The sequence below is a fragment of the Lonchura striata genome, chromosome 3 (genome assembly GCF_050655825.1).
Source record: "Lonchura striata isolate lonStrDom1 chromosome 3, ASM5065582v1, whole genome shotgun sequence".
NCBI lineage: Eukaryota > Metazoa > Chordata > Aves > Passeriformes > Estrildidae > Lonchura > Lonchura striata.
The window spans coordinates 69,777,909-69,792,870 of NC_140705.1; the positions used below are offsets into that span (position 1 = coordinate 69,777,909).

General features: G+C 36.4%; 1 protein-coding gene across 3 annotated transcripts in view; it reads right to left on the reverse strand.

Moving 5' to 3' along the window:
• The window catches only part of MAP3K21 (mitogen-activated protein kinase kinase kinase 21), a 40,240-nt gene that overhangs the window by 11,917 nt on the left and 13,361 nt on the right, over positions 1-14,962 (reverse strand). For all 3 annotated transcript variants that reach the window (XM_085575427.1, XM_021527112.4, XM_085575428.1), the window contains exons 2-5: positions 10,060-10,240; positions 4,977-5,125; positions 4,057-4,232; positions 395-635 (exon numbers count right to left, since the gene is read on the reverse strand). In XM_085575427.1, coding sequence (XP_085431553.1) covers positions 395-635; positions 4,057-4,232; positions 4,977-5,125; positions 10,060-10,240 — 747 coding nt within the window. The remainder of the gene's footprint in view (positions 1-394; positions 636-4,056; positions 4,233-4,976; positions 5,126-10,059; positions 10,241-14,962) is intronic.

The following is a 14,962-nucleotide window of genomic DNA, read 5'->3' on the forward strand; positions in this document are numbered from 1 at the left end:
GGCAAAGAGCACTAATCATGATAGAAAGTTTTGGCATCTAGTAAAAAGTACCTTCCTGTCTGTACAGAAACAACAATAACAAAAATTTGAACATTGAATCAGTATTAAATCAAGTGGCTCTCATGCTAGTGACCTTTCCCTCCAAATGGGATGGACTTCTAGCTGAATCATTCTTCTAGATGAAATGAGGACTACTTCTGGATATGACACGTGAAAGCTTTTCCTTTTGGGAAGGGAGCTATACAATTCTTACCAAACCCTTCTGTGCACTACAGTGGAAGAACCTAACAACAAAATAAAATAGTAGCTAACACTGAAACACAAACTATGGAAGTGAAGAAGCTGGCATATTTAATCATTACTTATACAGTGAACTTTTAAAAAAATTGCAAACCTGAAGGCAAACTAATTCTGTGTCCATCTTTCAGTTTTAACCGGCTTCTTTTGAACTTCCCCTTCCGCTTCTTTACATTGGGTTTCTCTTGGTTTAACTGGAATATCATGATATTCAGCTCACGCTCCAGTACATCGATCTCGCGTTCCGCTAGCTGCTGCTCACGGCGCTTCAGTAATTCTTCTTGAGATTTTTGCTGAAGAGCTGCTCTTGTCAACTCCTCTTCTCGGGATCGAAGCTCCTGAAGACAAGATTCACAAAAATAAAACTTAGTATTAATGTGAAGACAGTATTAAAGGACATATGAAGTGCACAGTAGGTTGTATTTCCTGATTTATTTTTATGATGCACTATATGCATGCAGCATATCCAATCTTCTGCAAGTTCTCCATTCTCAACAAACCAAGACTCTATTCAGAATCAGGCATTACACATTTCCTTTAAACTAATTAACTTGAGTCACCCCACTTAAAGCAGGTAAGCAGTAGCAATGGGGACAACACATGCAATCAAAGATTATCAGCTAACAGCCCAGCAGAAAATGCACTTCAAATATTTCACATGATGAGAAGCTCTTGCACAGCATGAGGGCTGCTATTGGACTGCTCCTACACTTTAACATAAGGCCAATGTCCTGACGAATACACAAATTATTGCCTTTATCTTAAATTTTCTAACCTTTCCTGTTTCTCAGCCACGTATTAAGTAGCACTTTTCTATCTAGAAAAGCAATCAGTATTACACTGAATGGGGATTAGTGCAACAGGATAAACTAAGTCATAAGACAGCTGTTTCTTAATTAAATCTAGCATGTATCTGTAACATCAAACAGCTACTAACCACTGAATTACAGCACACAGACTCCCCAGCCACCAGTCTCAGAAGAGTTGCTCTTATTTTATTATTTTTTAATTTTGGAAAAGGGAAAGCTTTAGTAAGGAAGCTAGTTAGTTTTTCAGGGTAAATGAATACCCAAAGCTAAATAACTGTACACCTAACATTTTAAAATTATCTTAACCTACACTTTCCAAAATCTGTTAAAATGCATCTGAAATTTAAGGCCTCCCTGATTTTAGACCTTCCTCAATAGTATGGGGCATATTACACAGGAGACAGACAGACAGGATACTTACAGTCTATATTGCTAATAACATTGTACAGAAAGTACAGGAAAAGGAGAACTAGATGTAACTCATACTATATATGCTTCTCATGACAGTTTTTTTCATATGATTGTGTAAATGCCACTCAATTCAACTCTGAAAACTATCATTTGGAAAAAGCTATGCTAAATGTTCAGGGTATCTAAAAATTTTATTTCTATTTAAAATGAATTTATTTTTACACTATATACCATTTTATAATTGAGGTGTTGCTTGGTTTTGTCTTCAGAACTGTCTAATTCTGCTCATTAGTTGTATGTTGTATGCCAGAAGAATTCCTTATTCCAACAATGCTGTATGCCAGAATTCCTTATTTCATAGCCTTAAAGAAAAAAACTACTTCCTGAACTGTATTATTTCAGTGCTTTCAAATGAGGGGATGTTCAAATGTTCTTGCCAAAAAGACTGTGGATGTCAAAAGACAGGTTGGCACTGAAGTAAAATGGTTCAGTGAGAAGTGTCTGCTCTTCACAAAGACACTTTCTGGGGTTTTTTGCAGCTATAGCACACATACATTGCTTATCATGGGTTGAAAATTTAAGTGATATGACTGACAAATTCCATATGGTATACTAATTTTGAGTGAGCTTGTTTCAACACAATATTGGAAACCAAATTTTTTTAAAGATATTTAATAACTTAATTTAGAGACTCCCAAAAATCCTCACTTTCCTCCTCCTCTGTTCACACAAAACAGGGAAACCTAAAACAAGGGTTGAAAGCAGAAACTACATTAATTCAGATTTAGAAAAGAGACACAAAGTTTAAATAGAGAAGATCTTTATAACTGCATTAGTACAGTAATAAAGGTACATTAGGAGACACTGTTGATTTTCCACCTTTCACAGCCCTCAAATCCAGGTTCCATAAAGCTCAGCAAAGAGGCAGAAACTGAGGGCCTGTACTTAAATTGTAGACAGTTTAGAGGAAGTAAAAGTGTTTCCTCAGTGAGAGATTAAGTATTTACTCTTTTCCAAATAAACTAATTAAAACCCGACTTACTGCAATTAGTTAGGCAATGTTTCCACATCACTCTACAATTAAAACAGCCATTGTAAGGAAGCTTGGAAAGAATTCTGTATTTCAGTTGCTCAAGAACATTTGTCAAAATAAGATTGTGATCTTCTCTTCAAGTAGGCGTCACCATCACTCATTTGCAGTAAGCCCTTGAGGAAATTCCTCTAGCTACAGAAGTTCCTCTTTTACAGGAGGAATGAGACTTCATGCAGAGGATTTTTGTATTATTATAATATTATTATTATTAATATATAAAAACTTTATAGACATGACTTTCACTCTAGTAGCTCATAGCAAAGTTGATAATATGACAAATTAAAAACCTTGAATATATGAAAATCTTGTCTAAATCAAAGTTACATGTTTTCAGCCTTAGAGAAGTATACCTCATTAGGGTAGATGCCTCTGGAGATGCACTTACTGTAGCATATTAAAAGTAAATTGCATTTTATCTTTTCTTCTCTCTTAACTCACTTTTGCACCCAAAACATGATTCTTTTTGTAAACCTTTTCACCTACTTATTTAATCCTAGATTTGATTTAGTCACATTTTTCTTAGATAGGAAATCTCATACTAGAGCAATGCCTCCAGAAAAACAAACAAACAAAAAAAAACCACACACACAGAAAAAAAAAAAAACTTCACACAAAAAAAAAAAAAAAATCCAACAACAAAAAACCTGAACAGGAAGGCCTGTTACAATTGCTCCCAGAGTAAAAAGAGGAAAATGGTTGGTTAAGCAGTTGCTGGAGGGGCCAAAAACAGAGTTATGTTCTATGGCAGGTTGAGGCAAGTGAACACAGTAGCTGGTGACCTCATGGCAAGCAAAAAAAGGAAGCCTCTACTCTCCATAGAGGGACTATAACTCAACTGCAAAGGAAGAGACCTGACAGCTCCCAAGGCACTAGACTCAGCTCTAGCACTCTGTATGCTTACTGCAGGCAGAGCAGACCCACCACATACTTACCCACTTCTGTGAACCAAAATGAAGAGGAAAATGCAGAGGGTAGAAGAAACAGTAGAGAGGAAGTATGTAATGATACTGCAATCTTACAGGTGATCAGTAAATTCTAAAACAACTATGCTGATGTTTCAGTACATGTAAAAAAGCCATGGGACACAGACACATAACAGGATAAAAGGCTTTTCATTCTCATAGCTGAGGAGAATGTCCAACAGCAGATGAAAATTTGCAGTCATAAAGATTAGCTTAAGGGATAAATCCAATTTAACTGATACATGCAAACATACAAGAAAAAATCAGCACATTTTAAAAAAGAGCCTGGAATGCCACATTTATACATCTACAACCTCTTTTCTTTGGGGAGACAGGTATGGATATCTTTCTTTTTCAACTGTCTGTATATTTGCATGAGTACATTGGTAAGCAACAATTCAAAAGTTCAAAGTGTGCTGTATCACAAACATATATACACACATACCCTTCCTTAACTGCCATGCAACTAGAAAAATCAACTTACTTTTTCCTTGGTCCTCAATTCATTAAATATCTGCTGAATTTCCAATTTCCAGTCATCTTGCATGGAGTGGAAAGACTCTTGAGGCATTTCAGTCATAACTGCCCCTTCAATGGCAGTAAGCTGTTCAAGAATTAAGGCAAACGATGGTCGGATATGAGGGTCCTGCTCCCAGCATTCTAGAATTTATCAAAATCCCGTCAGATTGTAACAGCACACAGAACTTTTTGAAGAACTACGTGAATTTCAAGTTACTTGCAACTGCATTTCAAATTCTAATGTGTTCTCTTTACCTGCAAGACATTCCCAGTCCCATCTCAGTTTACAGAGGTGACATTTACCTACCTGTATTCAGAGGATTGTTTCTGTATTAATAGTCATTTTTTTGTCTATTTTTAGCATCCAAAATAGCAAAACTAGCAATATTGTATGGAAAGAATAAACAAAAAGGTAGAAGAATTCACTAAACACAAGGAAATAGCCATTAGCAAGCAATGTTTATTTCTCGCTGAAATATTTCCAGAACATTTTTGACACTCATGAATTGTCAAAATGAACACTCATGAACATTTTTGACACTTGTGAAGTGTCATGAATGAAAATAAAAAGACATTTGCAATTCTTTTCCTTGGGATTTTAATCTTATCTTCTATTAATCCATAGTAGAATCCCATAATTTATGAAAATTAATGCAATTTCAGAGTAGAAAAAAAATCTGTGAAATCAGAGCACAAACTGTACTGTTCCTACTGAAAAACTTATATGCAACATTGTCTCTGTAACACTAGACTGCTGTGTAAAGAAAAACAAAATACTTGGTACACAGCACACTATCAAATGAGGTATTTATTTGGCAACCCATGATTATTTCATACCCCCAAAACATAACTATTTAAATACATAGGAAGAAACAATGTGGATACCTTTCATTAGTTTTGCAAATGGCTCAGGGCAGGTGGATGGAATGGGCAAAGTAAGCTTATTGACAGCTACTCCATAAGCCACAGCGAGGCCATCAATGCCACGGTAAGGAACTTCTCCTGTAAGCAGTTCCCACAGCAACACTCCGTAACTACAAAAGGTAATTTTTAAACAGTTATTTTCTGAGAAAGAAACAAGAACACAAGAAAACACGTATCTGTCCAACCATGTACTCAAATTTATGAGGATTTTCCAGTCAAAGGTGAATGCCTTTAAGTCAGTTCTACTTTTGTAATCGTGAACCTTTCTGGTTATAGTGATTAAGCAAATTGGGTGTAAATTTAAGACTGGCTCACATTCTTATTCAAAATGTAAGCCTGAAGCCACTTATATAGAAATGCTAGTTTCCCATAACTCTGACCTACAATAGGAAGTCTGAATGACAGAAAAACAAGCAACCTTCGACCCACAAAAAAAAAACAACAAAAAAAAAAGCCAATAGGAAGAAATCCTCAGCAGAGCATTTAGGCTGTTCCCCTTTCCAAATATTTCCCAGTAATATACCTAGAGGGATATATTTTTTCTTTTTTAAATAGCAGTAACAAAAATGACAGAAAACTCCCATCTTTATCTGGAAGTTTGAATTCTAATCCCATCATGTATATATGAAGGCCAACGAACTTGTCATTTCCACTGCAGATGCAACAGGTTTGAGAAATTATTTCATGCACAAACAACAAATTTCTCCATACTAGAAAAAATCTCACCCACAAAATCCACACAAAACAACATTCTTTTCAGTAAAAGGTGGTGGCATTAAGAGATCTTTTCTCAGAGTCAGGTACAGAAATGCAGAACCACAGGAATTCCTATTACTAGTAACAATAACCATAAGAACTTCTGCAATGCTCTCCACTCAAAGAAGAGTTGGGTGATGCTTTTACCTTCTTTGTGTCTGTATGCCCAATGCTTGGCTTGTTCAAATTACTCCAGCCCCTGCAAAGGGCAGGGACAGCACACTGGTTGCTGTGGCTCCAGAGCTCCTATTCTACCACCACTGAAATGGACAGCATTCACAGTCATTTTTGTGGAAGTGGGAATTACTCCTTTCAGAATGTTAGCCTAAAGTGGACTTTATGACTGGATTTGGTTTTTGTTCCTTCCTTCATCCCCCATGCTCCCTCCACTTCTCTTCCTGCCAGGGAACCACTACCTGTAGAACAAGGATACAAAGGATAACCTAGTGCTGCTTTTGAATAGTAAAGTGAGCAGGCAAAGGACAAAACAATACAAACTACCACTGTTGCCCCTTCATTCCAAGTGTGCAAAGAAGCCACCTGCAAGTTTTGCAGGACTAGACTGAACTTTCCAACATGAGAAGAAAAGCATTCTGCACTGAGGAAGTGAAGGCTATGCACTCCTTAGGACTAGAAATGACACCTCAAGTGGAGGTGCCAGATGTGACAGGGAGAAGAACACACACCAGTTAAGGTTTTCTATCACTGCTTAATGAGAAGAAGTCAGTCAGCATTATATAACACCTTACAAAATCACTTTAATAAATAATAAAACAACAAACTACACAATATCAGCACAAATATCAGTAGTGCATTATCTATGGTCTTGTCTGAGAATTTTTGCATTTCATAAAATCTTAAAAACTAATGAATTTACAGTGCTAACACTTCATCAAAAGCTGAAGGAAAAAGACTGCACCTGCACCCAAAAGAAAAAGGAATTTAAAAAGTCTTAGGCTTCTTAATAATTCCCTCCTGATTTTTCTGGTCTAATTTCTGCATTTGCTCGTATACTGGAAGAAGGTTAAAATAATTAATTCCAATTAGTTTGAAAACAGCGGTATTCTGACCATAATGAATGCAACACTTCCTGTGGTACATACACATTTTATGCCTGATGGAGGAATTCTCCTGAATTATGGCTCCTGCGTGTCTTTGGAGAAAGCATTAAAAAAACCCCATCTCTCAACAAGTACAGACTGTTCTAATTCAAGTAATTCCCTTGTTCAGACTATTCCATGCATATCTTCGCATGAACTCTGAAGAAAAATAATAAATTTAACTAAAAAGAAGTTACCTTTTATAAAAAAGCTGTCACACTATTAGATTTAGTTATATTTACAATTCAAGCCTTTAATCTTAAAGTGCTCTCAACAGTGCCAAGAAGGTGGTCACAAAGTTTTAAACAGACCAACACAGAAACAGCCTTTTAATGAAAGCAGTCGTAATGTCAAGAACCAAGAGCCAGCACCATGGGGGAAAAACTGAAAGGAGGAAGCCTAAAGACATTATGGTCTTGATACGCTGGAACTTTTAACTACTTCAGCATAATAGTTTTTAACTACTACTAGGGAGGCACTAATCTGCTATTATCTAGGAAAACAGCGACTTGTTAACTCTCTCTTTCAACAGCTCACATACAATTGTCTTATGCATACAGCCTGAGCTTCTAATAAACAGTTTTTTTAAAGAGCAAAAGCCATGTCCCTTTCCATCATCAGCAAAAGGCAAAGCCACAACCATGTAATTGAAATACATATTTCTAAACCCCAAAATGAATACACCTCCAAAAATATGTTAAGTATTTTAATTATTAAAATAATTTTTCCTTCAATCAGATGTGGTTTAAGCCTTACTGTATCTCGCTCCACTGAAAACTTGCTGATTTTACATATTTTAGGGGCTGAAAGTCTGTAGGTAACGTTCTCAAAGTTTATTTTACTCTACAATCCATCTCCTAGAGCAGGGGTTACTAAGCACTGCTAGGTGAATCACTTTAAATTTATACAAATGTTCCAGGCAAAAGCAACTACTAATTCTGCTGTACAGTAGATGCTCCCCGGCTTTGCCAAGGGCTTGTACAACCAGGACATACTCTAAAGACCACTGTTGAAGCACACCATCAGCACTTGGAAATCTGTAGGCATATTTGCACTTTAAGGCTCCACACAAAACCAATACTGACACACCACTCGGAAATGCGTGATGACTGATGGAAGGGTAGGGTTGGCACAGTAGAATTCTTGTTTGGGAATTTGGAAGCACGTGCCAGAATAAAATACAGTAGTTGAAGCTCTGGTCTGGAAAGCAAATCATAAATGTGCAGGGCCTGGAAAGCACTAGTTCTGCTATCTAGGATGATACCTGAGAACACACAGCCTGGAAGGCTCTGCATAAAAATACTCCCACAACATTTCTGAGCACTGGCAGATTCTAGAAGACTATCTGGAAGTGTAAGTTGCCTCAATTTGTGCAGCCTCAATTGCTCTTTTTTTTCCTAGACAGAGGTTTGCAGATTTCATTCAGAGCCTCAGCACTCAGTATGTGTAACTGAGGTTTAGAAATTTGCTGAAACATACTGTTTTTGTCTTACAGAGATCCATATACTTAAATTGGTAAACTGAAGGTTCTTTAAAACAAAAACCACTCCTGTAACCAGGATATTCTTTATTTGCTTTTCTTTTAAAGAAAGAGTAAAGATAAGCAACAGAATAGATCAAGGTGCAGTGAGCAGAAAGTGTTTAGAAGCTAGAAGGTCTAAACTATACTGCAAAACACAGCCTGTCTACTTAAAAACCTCTCCTGTTAGACTTCCATCATTGAACTAAATACTTACATTTTTACAAGAGAGGCGTGCAGAAGAGAAGGCGAAGAAGAGAAATACTGTAGGTTCCAAAAATGTAAACTAATGTTGCAGCAGAATATAAAATAATTGCATCAAAGCATACCCCCTCAGATACCTAAAATCACAGCAACAAGACTGGACAGGACCTGTAATTAAGCATGGAATACAGCTGATTAGGGAAACGCCTACACCCAACCTCCATCCCGCAAAAGAAAAAAAAATTTAAGAAAAAAGTAAGAAAGAATGGAAAAAAAAAAGAATGAGGCCAAAGATGCTTCCCAACTGGGCATCAACTGAGACTAACGTAAATAAAATTGGTTCTAGAGACAAGAAGACAAATGAGTGTCATAAAACAGCAGTGCAGATACAGAATCATCACAAGAATACCAAAAGTATTACTTCATGCTGTAGAATATCATGCATTTAAGCAAAACAGAACCCTATTTAAGAATTATACAATACAGAACATGCATAAAGCAACAGGAGAAAACAGATTAAAGTCCTCCTCTCCTTCCCCAAATAGCTATCTTGCACCCTTCAGAGCAAATGTATCAAAAAGAAATGAAATGCAGACTTTTCAAGGTGGGGCACAGCAGCTTTTAGAGCCTATTGTGCAATCACTGCTTTTCTGCACTCACAAAACAGAACTAAATTAAAACTAAAGTTTAAATTACCTTTCTACAGTACATTTATCCCACACTACACCACTCAAAAATAGCATCTGTAGTGAGAGTCATATTATTTATATTATCCACAATAACATCTTAAACGAGAAATTCACAAATTTAACACAGGGCATTTCCCATCTTTAAAATTAGAGAGCAAGTTAAAACAAATTTGTGCTGAATACACTCTCCTTAATCCAGCTACTGGAAGCAAAATCTCTGTAAATGTAGAAGCTTTAACCTAGCATTAACTTTTACACACAATCACATTCCAGACTCCTAAAAACAGCACTAATTCAAGTTAACACTTGGCAAAGTTCTAGTTTGCACCTTACTATTATTTATCAGGCATATAAGGCAGTAATTGACTGGTCCCATTTTTAAACAGACTGAGAGTTTCCAAATATTAAATATAAAATAAAACCACCAAAATGAGATCAGTCATAAATTTATGTATCAAGAGCACAAAGTTATTTACATTAAGACTCCAGAGAAACACTTGGGTATATTAACCAACAAATATTTTAATGGCTTCTCTTAATGAGGGTTTGCTTTAAAAAAATATTCTTTATTTTCCCTCCTCCTCCCCTAGTTTGTAAGTAATGGATAAAAAAAGGTATAACAACTGAAGTAGATACTTTAAAATGCATTTGTTTCTTAGAAGAGCTAAACTAGCCATATGCAGAGGCAATAACCTAGCAAACCACCAAAAAAAAATTCTGTCCAAACCCTCAACACAGTTGCACTGAACATAGTCTTCAGCAGAATAACTTCTTACCTCCAAATATCACTTCCTTTAGAAAACATGGAGGACTTGATAACTTCTGGAGCCATCCATGCATAAGTTCCTGCTGCACTCATTTTAGTCGTTCTGTGCCACTCTCTAGCCAGACCAAAGTCTGTAATCTTCAGAGTTTTATTACAAATGTCATCATGCTCCATCTTCTCTAGCAATAAAACTGCAAAAGATAGAGTTTGTAAATTAATGCAATGGCAATAAAAAAATACATTTCTGTTACTAATTTCACATACAACTTGTATTGCACAGATAATTGTATACTTTTAGTGTTGCAAAAATATTATTGCAATTTTTATCTGCATGAAAATGTTTTTTGATAATTTTAAGTTATTCCAAGCTCTAGAACCAAGAAATATCTACAGTGTCATGAGCTTTTTATGCAACTGTAGGAGCATATGTTAAATTAGTACAAGAAATACACTGGAGATGGAAAATAAATTAGATAATTTAGGAAAGCCCAGAATCCTAATATCCCAGATGATGACAGACTGTCAGAAAATCATCCACTTTGCAACCAGATTCTGGAATAATAAAAACAGCAGCAGTAGTAAACCAAAAATAAATGTAAAGAATTCTTATAAAAGACTGATAAAACAAAGTAGCATTATGTCACCGTATAAAATCCATTCTTAATAGCACACTCCATCCTGGCCCCTACTCATCTTCAAAAGCATGTAACAACTGAAAGAGGTGTGGGGAAGGACACAAGCAGGGTACTCGAAACAAAATAACCATAGCTACAAGGAATGGTTGATAGAAGGAAGCCTTTTCCTAGCCTTCCCCTAGGAAAAGAAACATTTACAAACAAAAATCTATATAACAATACCTCGTTAATGAAGACAACTAAAAAAAAACCTGTAAAAACTGTTCAAAGTTTCTCACTACAAGAAATGGACACCATTGGGTAAAACTAGCAGATGAGATTCAAACATGTGCCAGTCGTTCACATAACACATAGGTGAACTTTGTAACAAGATTCTGAACTTTGGAATTCTTGGCATGGTATGTGAATATTATTATTTAACATAGATTTAAAAAGCATCTCTACAAATTCACAGAACTTAATATAGGGAATTTAAATTAAAAAGTTTATTTTTAGTTTATTTTCATGAAATCCCTGGACCACAAATCAGAACAAAGTTGGGAAACTATGTGCCAGGGAAATTAGTTTGCCTTTGGTGTCCCCAGCTGGCAACAGGCCACTGGACTTGGATCCAGTCCCTTTTATGTTAAACACACTGCACCTTCAGGAATGTTAAAGAGTAAGTTATCCTTTTTATGCTGTTGCATCCTACAGTGCCTGACTTGTTCAACGAGACATCATTGACAGAGTTGTAGCACCTCTTCAGGAAACAGTGTTGCAAGAAGAGAACTGGGTAATTGTGTCAGAGCTCACAAGGAGGGAGACAACAGATGGAAAGGAATCATTTTAACACACCATAGTTGAAATTCCATATTCAGTTCCTCTGTCAATGTTTGAGAGCAACTGTCAGTTCTAACTTTCTATTGAAATTTTCTCCTGGGACAAAGACCAAAAATTAAATTACATGTAAGAAACATAAATGTGCAGTTTCCAGCTGTATGTAGAGCAAAACACAGTACAGGAAACCCATTAACAAAAAAGCAGACAAAGACTTACCCTCCCTTACAGAAGAAAAACAGATGACCCAGCACTTGCAATTGAAAGAAATAATTCTTACTGGTAGAGATTAACTCTTACAAATATTTCAAAAATTACATCAAATCCAGATAAAAGGAAAAGAACCCACATTCCATTTTCAATAAGCTTCTTAACAGAGCAAGAGAAATGAAGGCCAAAATGGTACAGACAAAGCAAGAGCTTACCAATAAGAACCACCAGAACAGGTTAAATTCATCCAAGTCTTTATACTTTTATACTTGAATCAAAGACCTATTGTTTGCTGTTCCATTTCAAACATGTTCAGCAGAATTCCTGACATTCCTTGTCAGTCAATGTGACCGAAACCAAAAACAGTCAGTCTTGCAAAAGGTAATAACTGGCATGTGACCAAGTTTCATCCTTCAAAGGGACATCATTTCTTAGCAGTTCAAACTTCCCTTTCCGGTTGGTAGCCAGGCAAACAATACCTCACACACATTACTTAGCAGCTGGGCAGTAAAAATGCTCAGCATAGCTGAGTAGCACTCTGTAAAACAGCTTACCTTGGAGTAGCCTAGCAACCTTTACTATAGCATCCTTCTGCCTCTTCCATAGCTTCCTGGCCCTTGCTGGCTGCTAACCTGGGAGAAGCTATTTTAAAACCACCACAGTTTGCCCTGTTTACTCAGCATCCCCCTTGTTTCTTTTACAAACCTTTAGATTATCTTTTCTGGCTCCAATATACATGCAATGTTAAGTTTAACACTTTAGTCAGTTTAACACTTTTGGGTTTACTTCAATATTTTTCAGACTTTTTATTTTCCAAGAAGAATCAAGTTCATACTTACATTCTAGCTTTGCTCCTGGCAAGAACAGCCTTTTCAAAATATTTAGATGTGCAAAGACTACTTGAAAACAAAACCCACCAACACCCATAGATTAGATTAGGTATGCAGAAATGCAGGAAAATCCTATGTGCTCACTTATTAACAAGTAAGTAAGACATAGGATAAGGATATTTATCTAACACCTTATTTATTTTTACATAAGCAAAACCACATACAATGTTTCTGAATGATTCAAAATTGAAGGTGATTAAGTTTGGTCCAAATGTAAAACTCTATCTTGGATCCTTACCAAAACATTCCAGCCAGATATAAAAAAATGATCAAGTAGTCTAAGGTTGCATATGATTTCTACCTGCAACACCATTTTCAACTAAATTCTGAGTTATTACATCTCTCCTTGTGACTCTACCTTTCAGCAATGAGATCAAGGAGAAAGCAAATCTGTTAACATCACAGAGCAAAGGCTTGGGTGACAAATAACAGGCACTCCTTGAATATATGAGACAGCACATGCCCAGAAATATTTACAGCAGGGCAACAAAGATATGTTATTTTCAATAATTCTTGAAATATAAATAAAAAAATTAAAGATAAAAGCCAGGTAAGTCAGAGAGAAAAATAAAGTGCTATGCAGTAAACTGGTATTAAAAGTGGTAGATAAGATATTCTAGAATCATAAAGGTTGGAAAAACATCTCCAAGATCATCAGGTCCAACCTTTGACCAAACAGCACCATGTCAACTAAACCTTAGCACTAAGTACCACATCCATTCATTTCTGGAATATCTGCAGAGATGGTGACTCCACCAGCTCCCTGGGAAGCACAGTCAGAAGGTAGTGCCCACTCTAAGAAAGAATAGACCATCATCCTAAAAAATATGCAGATTTTCATAAGATCAATCGTAAAATCTATAGCTATAAAGAAGAGATGAAGGAAGAAGAAATGCCTGGCTATTCTGGCTAACAGAAAACCAGCAAGCTACATGCAGCTGTGCAAGTAGCTCATTCAATTCTACAAGACAATAAAGAAGACTTAGTTGAGTAGAAACAGGGAGGTATCAATAGAATTTTACGAAGCGTAACACCTCATATGAAATATTGAATGACTAAACCTGCACGTCCATGTCAAACAACAGGAAATAAAGCAGACATAGAAGATAGAATAGTTAGGATCCAGTAATGTATTTTATATCAATAAAAATGGGAAGAGCTTGTCCTTTTTGCTAGGCTAAACAAAGGTTCAGAGAAGTTATGAGAACAGAAGTTACCCATAATTAACAATAGAATGCAGACCTACAGCACTGGTGCTCTTATAAACAAAATATTTTCCTAGGTACTCTGGCTGGTCCGGATCTTACAGGTACACTTCTGATTAAACTCAAGTTCTAGATCTGGAGTTAGCAGGGTAGGGAATTTTATTGCTTCTTTTCTCCCATCCCCATTTCAGACCTCCTCTGCAGTGTAAAGCAGAGTTCACTCCTCAAAAAAAAGTCTCAAGATCCAACACACATTCCTGTTAAACCTAATGGTCCCTGAAATAGTATTGCCATTAATCTTTCTTGCTTTCTGCACTATCATTGTTACAGTTGGAATATTTTTCTACTGATCTTATGGCACAATGCAAATATTTCATGGTGTAACAGTATGCAGGTAAGATGTTTTGCATACTTTTAGAAACCAAAATCTAACTCTTTGCCATGGAGCTTGCCAGTACTTCCTAAGTCTGTGTTCCTCTAATTAGAGCAGACCCAGCAACAATCATCTGCCACACAACTGTTTCCATGCAAAGTGTTCTTAGTTGAGAAAAGCACAGAAATTGTGCTTGAAAAGGAGGCATGGGTCCCAGGAAAATCCTCCTCAAATGCTCCCAGTTGCCACTCCTTTTCCTGTACCATTCCCATCCCATCAGTCCCATCTCCAAACTCTCCACACTGGTAATAAAGCTCCTTTTAATGTGAGCAAAAGCCGAAATATACATAAAGTAGCAGACCAAGTCTGGCCAGAATTGAACAAGAACTGCATTCTCTGTGCTTTTGAGCTTGGGTTGAAATTTTATTGGGGAAAAGGAAAAATCAAGCAAGAGCCTACATATAGACCAATAAGCCAGAAATAATAGAACAGAGCACATTTAGACAAATCAGACTCCCGGGGGTGCACATCTGGTAAACTCAAGTACAGAATGACACCCCCAGTGCTATTTTCAAGACTAAGCTGAAAGCCTAGAGAAAAAGTAGAAGTACTAATTTAAATTGCAAGCACTTTGTTTAAAGCATAATTCTAAATAAAAGACTCACATTCCTGCCTCAGCATCTCTCTTTTTTGTTAAAATTCATATAATTAAGGGAACAGCATTTACAGCAAGCCTGAGGGAGGCCTGGACAGACATTTTAGTCAGGACATCTAGGAAATGTAT